Source organism: Notolepis coatsorum, assembly GCF_963971535.1.
Source record: "Notolepis coatsorum genome assembly, chromosome: 6".
In the NCBI taxonomy this organism is placed as follows: domain Eukaryota; kingdom Metazoa; phylum Chordata; class Actinopteri; order Aulopiformes; family Paralepididae; genus Notolepis; species Notolepis coatsorum.
The window spans coordinates 52806200-52817913 of NC_140170.1; the positions used below are offsets into that span (position 1 = coordinate 52806200).

The following is an 11714-nucleotide window of genomic DNA, read 5'->3' on the forward strand; positions in this document are numbered from 1 at the left end:
GTTTTTACTGCAAGTGAATTGACCCAAGCCTTTTTGGGTCTGTGTTTATTAGATTTAATTGACCCAAACCTTTGGGTCATGTGTTTATAGATTGAATTAAAAGTTAACTGTGTGTTCAGGGCAGCAAGGATCAGCTGAAGGAGGTGTGGGAGGAGGCCGACGGCTTGGACCCGACTGACTTTGATCCCAAGACCTTCTTCAAGCTGCATGGTAACCTAACTAGAGTACTAACCAGAGTTTAAACCAAGCTGAATCGTAACCTAACTAGAGTACTAACCAGAGTTTAAACCAAGCTGAATCGTAACCTAACTAGAGTACTAACCAGAGTTTAAACCAAGCTGCATAGTAACCCTAACTAGAGTACTAACTAGAGTTTAAACCAAGCTGAATCGTAACCTAACTAGAGTACTAACTAGAGTTTAAACCAAGCTGCATAGTAACCCTAACTAGAGTACTAACTAGAGTTTAAACCAAGTACTAACTAGAGTTTATACCAATCTGCATAGTAACCCTAACTAGAGTACTAAACATAGTTTAAACCAAGCTGCATAGTAACCTAACTAGAGTACTAAACATAGTTTAAACCAAGCTGCATAGTAACCTAACTAGAGTACTAACTAGTACCAAACAAATTTATACCCAAATCTAATAGGATACAGCTGGTTCAAGTTAGACTGAATTTTCACCTATTCGCTTTGGTAAAACTGTTATAAGCTAAATGTTGGGCTTTTGTCATATTTTTGGATGGCAGAGAACTATCAAGCTTAACTTGTTCAGATATAATGTTTTGGGTACCGATCAGGCCAGGCTTGCTCGGTTCTAAGACTAACTCTCTAATGATTTTCAAACTATGGACTGGAACATGCAGTAAGCTTGAACCTGAATCGAATGGCAAAACGATGAATGTTACATGTTCAAAACCTAGACTACATAATATTAAATGCTGTGTATATATGTAACAAGGTATCCATGGATGAACAAGTATTTTTCAACAGGTCATCTGTTTTGTTTTGCAGACACCAATGGAGATGGTTTCTTTGATGAGCAAGAGCTAGAAGCGCTCTTCACCAAAGAGGTACATCATTAAGTGCCATGCCTGTGAGCTGCCACTAGGGGCAGAGTTAGTGAGTGAATCATTGAGTGATTTTGTGACATTGCCGGTTTATGAGGTGCTTTGCATTAAAAGATCCCTTGTGCTACAACATGTGTGTCCCAGCTGGAGAAGGTCTACGACCCCAATCAAGAAGAGGATGACATGATGGAGATGGAGGAGGAGAGGCTCCGCATGAGAGAGCATGTTATGAACGAGGTGAGAGAACATACATACATACATACATACATACATACATACATACATACATACATACATACATACATACATACATACATACATACATACATACATTACATACATTACATACATACACCTGGCCTGGGTTGGGCTAAAAAAAAATACCTTTATTTACCCAGGGTAGGTTCTCGGAGCACAAATGCTCTTTTTCAGCTACGCCCTGCTTCACATTCACACAGTTCCATTCACACCTGGGAGCTGCCCAGTACAACCACAGTCTGACACTGTTGACCACTAGGAGCTGCCCAGTACAACCACAGTCTGACACTGTTGACCACTAGGAGCTGCCCAGTACAACCAGTCTGACACTGTTGACCATTAGGAGCTGCCCAGTACAACCACAGTCTGACACTGTTGACCACTAGGAGCTGCCCAGTACAACCACAGTCTGACACTGTTGACCCCAAGGAGCTGCCCAGTACAGCCACAGTCTGACACTGGTGACCACTAGGAGCTGCCCAGTACAACCACAGTCTGACACTGTTGACCACTAGGAGCTGCCCAGTACAACCACAGTCTGACACTTTTGTTCACTGAGCAACTCCACTGCAGCAGTTGGGGGTTAAGTGCCTTGCTCAAGGGCACTTCAGCCGTTGGTATTGAGGGACGGGAGAGAGTTATTCATTCCCTGCCCAGATTTTTCCTGCCGGTCCAGGGGATCGAACCGGCGACCTTCTGGTCACAAACCCGCTTCTCTAAACTGTAGGCCACCACTGCCCACGTTCAGACAAGGAGGAAGATTTTCTTCAGATTTCAAATATGGGAAAACCTTTTCTCTTGAGAAGGTTGACCTATCAACCTAATTAGTAGATAATTGGTAATCAGCACTTTATCATCGGCTAACAAAATGCAGTTTGTGTTTTCTTTTTTAATTGATTGACCCAGAACAAAGCATTCTAACCGCCGTCCTTCACCGTTATTATGTTTTTAGTCCTTGGCCCACCATGTCAGAACATGTTGGCACCCCTGGAGTTTGCTGATGGGTCAGGTGTCCAGTTATCTCACTTATGCTGAGTTGTATGCATACTTTGATTTTGGATAGTACCTGTTAATACCTGTTAGTACTTGATATACCTGTTAGTACCCCTTTGTACCTACCAACCCTAAAACTAATTTAAACAGCTGCCAATATACTGAAATGAAAGTGTATCGTAACAGCTAACTGTCAGCTGTTTCAGTGTTTAAATGTTATGGACCAGATGTTGAACTGGGACTAAGTGTTGTTGCCTAGCAACTGAAACCCCCTATTGAAAAGGTCTATATCAGCCCATTGGCAAAGCCTGGTCTGAAGCAGGTCCATGTCTCCCCCTGCAGGTGGACACCAATAAAGACAGACTGGTGTCTCTGAAGGAGTTCCTGATGGCCACAGACAAGAAGGAGTTCCTGGAGCCCGACAGCTGGGAGGTAAGAGACCCCAACGGTGTCCTATTAAATATGGATCAGCATGGAATATGGATTGTTGTACATATTCTGTAATATGGATCAGCATGGAATATGGATTGTTGTACATATTCTGTAATGAGTTGAAGTGGTTTGGTGTCAGCAGCCGGTAGTAGCAGTGCATTGCAGTAGTTGAGGTGAGACAGGACTATTTATTTTCAAGAGAAGTTGAGTGGCTTCTTTTGTCAGGAAGGAAGGGGCGTTGCTCAGGAAGAAATCTGCAGGTTCTGGTATCTGTCTCACCCCTCCGTCCCTCCACACTAGACTCTGGAGCAGAACCAGGCCTACACGGAGGAGGAGATGAGCGAGTTTGAGGAGCACCTGGCCAGGGAGGAGAACAACCTGAACCAACGCAACGCCGATCTACAGACGCAGAAGGAGGAACTGGAGAAGCAACAGGCACAGCTGGACGCCCAGAAGGTTGAGCTACAGCAGGTAGGCCTCACAGCTGGACGCCCAGAAGGTTGAGCTACAGCAGGTAGGCCTCACAGCTGGACGCCCAGAAGGTTGAGCTACAGCAGGTAGGCCTCACAGCTGGACGCCCAGAAGGTTGAGCTACAGCAGGTAGGCCTCACAGCTGGACGCCCAGAAGGTTGAGCTACCTTATGGCAGACCGTTTGGCCATATACCTGACAGGTAGGCCTTACACCAGACAGGTAGGCCTTACACCAGACAGGTAGGCCTTACGTAGGCCTTACACCAGACAGGTAGGCCTTACACCAGACAGGTAGTCCTTACACCAGACAGGTGGGCCTTACACCAGACAGGTAGTCCTTACACCAGACAGGTGGGCCTTACACCAGACAGGTAGGCCTTACGTAGGCCTTACACCAGACAGGTAGACCTTACACCAGACAGGTAGACCTTACACCAGACAGGTGGGCCTTACACCTGACAGGTGGGCCTTACACCAGACAGGTAGGCCTTACACCAGACAGGTAGGCCTTATACCAGACAGGTGGGCCTTACACCAGACAGGTGGGCCTTACACCAGACAGGTGGGCCTTACACCAGACAGGTGGGCCTTACACCAGACAGGTGGGCCTTACACCAGACAGGTGGGCCTTACACCAGACAGGTGGGCCTTACACCAGACAGGTAGGCCTTACACCAGACAGGTGGGCCTTACACCTGACAGGTGGGCCTTACACCAGACAGGTAGGCCTTACACCAGACAGGTAGGCCTTACACCAGACAGGTAGGCCTTACACCAGACAGGTGGGCCTTACACCAGACAGGTAGGCCTTACACCAGACAGGTAGACCTTACACCAGACAGGTAGGCCTTACGTAGGCCTTACACCAGACAGGTAGGCCTTACACCAGACAGGTAGGCCTTACACCAGACAGGTAGGCCTTACACCAGACAGGTAGGCCTTACACCAGACAGGTAGGCCTTACACCAGACAGGTGGGCCTTACACCAGACAGGTAGGCCTTACACCTGACAGGTGGGCCTTACACCAGACAGGTGGGCCTTACACCAGACAGGTGGGCCTTACACCAGACAGGTAGGCCTTACACCAGACAGGTAGGCCTTACACCAGACAGGTGGGCCTTACACCAGACAGGTAGGCCTTACACCAGACAGGTAGACCTTACACCAGACAGGTAGGCCTTACGTAGGCCTTACACCAGACAGGTAGGCCTTACACCAGACAGGTAGGCCTTACACCAGACAGGTAGACCTTACACCAGACAGGTAGACCTTACACCAGACAGGTAGGCCTTACACCAGACAGGTGGGCCTTACACCAGACAGGTAGGCCTTACACCAGACAGGTAGGCCTTACACCTGACAGGTGGGCCTTACACCAGACAGGTAGTCCTTACACCTGACAAGTACACACAAGTTAAATACATAGGCTCAGACATTATAAGGCCATAGAATGTTTGCGTGAGCTCTTCCACCCAAATTAGGTTTATATTCTAGCATTGCTAGAAGGTCTGAACCAGAATTAAATCATGTATGTGGTTGTAATAGCTCACACAGACATTTTATGACCTCATAAAGTCAGAGCCTAACCTGTGTGTGTACCGGTCTGGTGTAAGGCCTATCTATTTGGTGTATATCCTACCTGCAGGCTGCAGCCCAAGATTTTACATCCCAGTGACACCACCAATTGGAGGGTACTCTCTCTGATTTCTAGCTTTAGGAGAGAGTGGTGCATGGTCACAAATACTGACTAAACTGTCCTGGGGCACAGGAAGAACATGTGAATAGTTAAAATGGGTGGTATTCCCCTTTTTTAAAGGGGCCCTGGAATGTACATGTTAAAGGTGCAAGTTCGGGCAGCACCCTTACATTAGTATTAGAGTGGACTCCCAACTCCAGCTGAGTAGTTCTCACTCTGTTGTGGTGTGACCGAATTATAGTTCGTTTTTTTTAATAATCCTACATTGATGATATGATATGATACATTTATTTATATTGCGCCCCTCAACCAATAGTTACATCGGCCCGGGGACGCAGCCCAAAGAAAAACAAAAAAAAAACAGAAAGACAGAAACAATACGAAAACAGAAACAATACATGCAGGCCAACCAAGTAGACGGAGCTGCGACTGTGAATGCCCGGTTTCCCCTCGTCACCCGTCTTCTGTGGGGGATTTTAAGGCAGATTTGATTGTTTGATCTGAGGGATCTGGAGCTGGCTGATTGGACCAGGAGTTCCTTTATGTAATAATAATAACTTTATTTGTATAGCACTTTTCAGACAAGTTGCAGTTCAAAGTGCTTCACAACAGTGCAAAATACAGGCATAAGCGAGCATAAAAAAAATAGAGAGGTAGCAAGGTAAGGTAAATCACAGTGTTTCACATTAGGATCTAGCATCCCAATAGGCTCTCTGTTTACAGTTTAATTCAGTAATACAAATAGTAAAAATAGAATAGACTAAATCACAGTGTTTCACATTAGGATCTAGCATCCCAATAGGCTCTCTGTTTACAGTTTCATTCAGTAGTACAAATAATAAAAAATAAAATGTGCGGTTTGATTCAGTTTAAAAATAGGCTAAAAATAATCAAATAGAACGGACATACAACAGGGTATTTAACATACAGTACAACAGAGCAGTGCATCAGTGAAAAGTAAAAAGTGTGATTAAAATAGTTCAATAAAAATATAACAGAGCAGTGCATCGCTCTTAATCAGTTTTGAATTACAACAGAGCAGCGCTCTTAAAATTACAGTGCATAGGAGGCAGTGAGATAACATTGTAAGCTGGGGGGCGAGACCATTTATGGCTTTGTATGTGAACATGAGGATCTTGAAATGTATTTGTTGTTTTACCGGGAGCCAGTGTGTAGGGTTACAAGGACTGGGAAGATGTGGTCCCTCATCTTGGTGCCCGTCACGAGCCTGGCGGCTGCGTTCTGGACCAGTTGTAGGCGGTTGATGTATTTGTCTGCCACACCAGAGTAGAGGGCGTTGCAGTAGTCCAGTCTTGAAAATCTTGTCACTTTTAATAGTGATGTCAGTTTCAGTAACATTTGATTCATACCATTATTTTATGAATAAAAAATGCTCCTTCACTTTCCTCCTCAGGCAGTAGAACACATGGAAAAGATCAAATCTCAGAAATCACCACCACCAGTCGAGGTCATAGGTCGGTATTAAATTGAGACAACTTCTGCAATTACATTCTGTGTTGTTCTACACCATTGGATTTGGGATGATTGACGCTACCTTTTTGTGTCGTAGATACAGGAGCTTCCATAGCGTCGCCCCTTGCAGGAGACGTATTTCCGGTTCTACCAGGAGACCGTCAGCCGTTGCCACCCGGTTACCAGCAAGATCTACCGGCACATTCTTAGCAGGACCCACAAACTGTGTGTATGGATGTGAGCGTGCATGTGTGTGTCTTTCTGTCTTGCAATGGATTCAATTCTATGTTTCTTTGAGATTTTTGAAAGCCACTTTCCCCCCAACAGACTCAAACATTGCGTACATTAATAGCAGTTTGGACCCTGTCATGTCCCTTGGTAGCTGGCCAAAAGCATTTACATAACCAAGACTTGAATGAATCCCTGGCCCAGTCATAATGGACAATCAACCTTTTGTTTTGTTTTTGTTGTGTTGTCTATGGGAAGTGATTTGGGAACGGTGGGGAGGGTTATTTGCTGGATATGTGAATGTTGTGTTTTTACTTTTTATACACACAAGTGTATTTTCAGTGATGTTGTCTCTTTGAGAAATGTTTTTTTTTATTACTATTTTGCTCTGGTAAATATAATTGAATCCTTAAAGTCGGGGTAAAGTGAAAATAAATATGTGTTCTGAGTTTGTCACACCAAAGAAAATGTGTTAACCAATAACCACCCAGACAAATTTGAATGATTAGGAACGTCAATAACTGTTGTAAAACCCAGCTCAAACACTGTTCATCTGGCTGCTCAGACCATTTCTCAGGATTGTGGGGGCATGGTTGGCTCACGCTTGATTGACAGCTCCCTCTCAGCTCAAATGCCATTTTATTTTTCCATTCAATCACTAAACTGTTTAGCTAAACTACCAAATATATTAAATGTACCCTACTTGGTTAGAAAGCTTGACCAATTCACTAACTAGCAAACTAGATTAGAAGGACCAAATCAGTTTTTATTGAAATTAAATAGAATTATACCTCCCAGTATAAGTATGGCACTAATTGTTTTAGCACTTTCCATTCACATACATGGCACGATTAGCTTAGCTATGCTACACTTTTGAGCTACTATCAACTCTGGGAGAACCATGCTACATGCGCTGTAGTTTGTATATAGTGCTAGGTTTGGGGTTATGCTAAGGATGGCTCCAGTGTGTCACTGAGCCATGATTCCAGACCTGCCCAAAATATCCTGAACACCAAATGGTGAAAAACTGTAACAAACTCCACAATTCAGTACTATAGTTCAGTCTTTTCACGTTTTCAGCAACTATTTTCTAACAATGTGTTTAAATCTCTGAATTTGCTTTACCCAGACTTTAAAAGAAAAATGAATGTCAACAACACATAGTAGAGTTAATGTAATGCTGCTTGAGAATGAATGGTACTGTAGCTAGAAAAGCTTGATATGTTGTATCATGTGGTAATGTTGTGGCACACTTACTTTCTAGAAATACTGGATCCATAAAACACATTTATACAAGATGTTTTATTTTGGACAGAACAGTCACATGTTACATTCTGCCATCATGCAAATATTTATTTATATTTGATACAAGGATTTATAAATTGCACTCACCTACGCCTATTTTTCAATTGTATATACCTACATGGACCGTACATTCCTTTCCTCAAAGAAATGGTTCAGGCTTTTAAATGACCTTTATCATGAAGAGGGAGACCTTTCAGTCCTTACAAATTATCATTATTCTTTTTAGATCTTGGAAGAACTCATTATCTTTCTGTTAGTGGTGCAAGTCAATGGAGCTGAATACCATGTCTATAATTTTTTTTAAATTCTATGTAATAAAATATGCACTGCATGTGATTTTTATTTATGCCCCATTTTTCTTTTAGCTCCAACTTGCACTAGCATTGCTAACAAATGTTAAAAATAAATGTCCGTCTGCAATAAACCGAAACACAGAGTGGACAGACTAAATATGATAGAACATATTCATAAACAGCAGGCTTAGTTAAAAACATGAACCAATACCACTCTACGTTATATTGTCACTATTGTGTGTCATTGCCTGCTTTCAAGTATATACCGGTATTGTAAGATATATCCATTATCAAACAAGCATAGTATTATTTAAATGTTTTAATTCAATGTTAGCACTTGGGTTTCAGACCAGTGGTTGTAAGGATATTGGGTTGTGTGTGAATGTGTGTGTGTGCAAATATTATTTAACAGTAATTCTTCTATAATTGAATATGGAATGGCCCATCAGTTGCATTCTCCACACCACGTTAAGAACTGCAGTTCATACAGAGTCTGACTGTGATCCTTTGTCTCCTCTCCTTCATAGGAAATGGACAGGGCCAAAACAGACACATCTATCCCATCTCAAATGTCTTAATATGTGTGTGTTCACTGTGAACTGATGGGAAGAGAGGAGGAAAGACGAGGTTACACGTATTGATATACTTCCATTGTGCTGGTTCATCACTCCCCCCCCCCCCCCCCCCCTAATGAATGGCGGCCTACATGATCTGTCCACCTCCCTACTTGTGGGTGATACACCCATATTTCTGTACATGATTTGAATGAGAACATTAAAGTGATTGAAGCTTGCATGTTCTGGAGTGTCTGTATTGTGTACATAGGCCCATAGGTTTGAATTCACATTTCACTCAATTGCTGTCAAAACAACAGATATTCATCGTACAAATGTTAAAAAGGTGCAAAGCGCAGATTTGTCTGTATTAGCCTTCACAGGTGATCTAAAAACCCAATATGATTAAAAATACATGGAACTATACTGATGGATTTGATTGGATGGATGGCGTTAAATGTTTTCAGTAAGACTGAGTGAAGCGTTGGATGAGGGTCTGTGTACGTGTTCAGTGAGACACATGAAGTATCTCCTTGTCGATAATGTGGTCTTGTATGAAGGATGATTTATTATTATTATTATTTTTTTTTTTATCTTTCTTCCCCTCCTTTTTTCCCGATTTTTCTCCCATCCCACCCTTCCTGGTTGTTGCGTACTTTCCCCTACTGTTGGTCCGGGAGACCGGAGACTGTCACATGCTTTCCTCCGACGCATGTGCAGCCTGGGGCAGGCCAACCTGGCCACGCAGGTTCTCACCGGGGAGAGTGTAGCGTGTGGGAGGCCACACTATCTCTCCTCAGATCCAACCCTCGCTGAGCAGGCGCCCCGACCGAACTGTAGGGGTCGCTGTCCACAACGCCCAGGACCCACCCTTCAGCTTCCCACCCCCTGATACAGCCAATTGTATCAGCGTGAGAGGACAGCCAAGCTGATAGCAACGCCGGGAGCTAGATTTGAACAGGCGAATCCAGTGTCTCCCGGTGTTGGTGACGAACGTAATCTCCGTGCGCCACCTGCCACCTATTATTATTTTTTTAAAGCAAAAGTTTTTATTGGTGAATCAAGTTTGTACAATTACAAAGTCAGAATTCTTCATTCACCCTTTTTTCCCTTTTTTCCTTTTTTTTTGTATAATCTACCCCACCCATCCCACCCCCAAACCCACCCCACGGATCAACAGGTAGGGTTAGATACATAACATGCAACAAGGGAAAAGGTTAAATTACAGACAATAATAACAATTGCTACTTACAATGATACAATTAAATTATATTAAATAATACAAAATACAAAAATAACAGACAAATTAAATAATATAATAAAAAATAAATAAAAAAAATAAAATAAACAAAAGGAAAAATAGTCTGAGTCAGATATGGTACATTAGTCAATTATAGAGTATCTACATAGTTATCTGGTGGTATTACATAGTACTGTTGGGCCTGGTTAGATGGGAGGATCACTCAAAGAAGGAAGACACTCAATCAGGAGGGAGAACAGATAGGCTGTTAAAGTAAGAAATGAACGGCTGCCACTTCTTAAAGAATTTTTCGTTAGCTCCTCTAAGTGCATACTTAATCTTCTCTAGTTTTAGAAACGAGACCATATCTTTTAGCCAGGCGGAGAAGGGGGGAGGTGTAGACAGTTTCCAGGCTAGGAGTATTCTCCGTGTGGCCAAGAGCGTGGCAAAAGCTAACATGTCAGTATCGTTTGGCTTAATAGGGAGAGGCTCAGCCGGTACGCCGAAAATGGCCAACAGTGGACAGGGCTGTATTGTGGTATCTAGTACTATCGAGAGCACATTGAATATCGAGGACCATAATGGTCTAAGCCCCGGGCAGGACCAAAACATGTGAGAGAGATCAGCTTGTGGGCTATTACAGCGGTCACAATTGGGATTGGAGTCTGGGTAGATTTCAGCTAGTCTTGCTTTGCTGTAGTGTACTCTGTGTACCACCTTTAGCTGTATTAGGCTGAGTCTGGCACAAGTGGAGGAGGAATTCACCCTATCCAGTGCTCCCCCACCACCCCTCTGTCAGTTCCACCCCCAGCTCCTCCTCCCACCTGGATCTTGTCTTAGCGCTTTTGTCTTTGGTCAAGCACATAGTATTTTGATACATTTCAGATATAAGCCCTTTTTGGTTTGGTGATAGACCCAAGAATCTCTCCCAATTTGATCGTTGAGGGGGGCTAGGAAATGAGTCAAATTGTGAACGTACAAAATGACGTATCTGAAGATAACGAAATAAATCGGAGCGTGGAAGACCAAATTGGAGACACAAGGAGCTAAAACTGGAGAAAGTGTCACCGTCATATAGATCCTTGAAACTATTTATTCCGAGTCTGTTCCAGCGTGTAAAAGACGAGTCCAGAGTGGAGGGAACAAACAAGTGGTTATTACTAATAGGCCCCAAGACTGATGCTGAACAGAATTTAAAGTGGCGACGAAACTGTATCCAAATCTTTAGAGTGGACAGAACAACAGGGTTTGAGGAGTGCCGGGAAGGAGAGAGAGGGAAAGAAGAGTAGACCAGAGCTGCCAGGGAGGATGAACGGCACGATTGCGCTTCTAAGCTACACCAGTCAGTTTCTGGGGCTTTCAACCAAAGAATATATATATATTTTTTTATCCACTTTTTCTCCCATTTTCTATATTTTCTCCCATCCCAATTTCGTATCATCCAATTCAACCCTCCCCTGTCACGAACGGCTGCAATGTGGACTAAGTCATACATAGCACAAGTCCCCTCCGGTACTTGAGGTAACAGCAGTCGCATCTTTTCACCTGCGCAGCTCGATCTCTCAGTGGCGAGGAGTAACGCGGGAGAGGCTCACGCTGCCCCCGACACTTCCTGATTCTACTGCGCAGGCGCACCAACCGACCTGTAGGAGTCGCTGTCCACAACGCCCGATCCCCACCCTTCAGTTTCCCTCCCC

At 43.7% G+C, this 11714-nt stretch overlaps 1 protein-coding gene across 2 annotated transcripts in view; it reads left to right on the top strand.

Annotated features, from left to right (window-relative positions):
* The window catches only part of LOC311230201 (nucleobindin-2-like), a 38097-nt gene extending 28974 nt beyond the window's left edge, over positions 1 to 9123 (top strand). The window contains exons 7-14 of one of the 2 annotated variants that reach the window (XM_084316410.1): positions 120 to 210; positions 1017 to 1075; positions 1217 to 1309; positions 2666 to 2755; positions 3056 to 3226; positions 6339 to 6399; positions 6495 to 6634; positions 8751 to 9123. In XM_084316410.1, coding sequence (XP_084172536.1) covers positions 120 to 210; positions 1017 to 1075; positions 1217 to 1309; positions 2666 to 2755; positions 3056 to 3226; positions 6339 to 6399; positions 6495 to 6607 — 678 coding nt within the window. In that variant the 3' untranslated portion in view covers positions 6608 to 6634; positions 8751 to 9123. The remainder of the gene's footprint in view (positions 1 to 119; positions 211 to 1016; positions 1076 to 1216; positions 1310 to 2665; positions 2756 to 3055; positions 3227 to 6338; positions 6400 to 6494; positions 6635 to 8750) is intronic. The other variant, XM_084316409.1, reaches the window with a different exon arrangement.
* The last annotated feature ends 2591 nt before the right edge of the window (positions 9124 to 11714 follow it).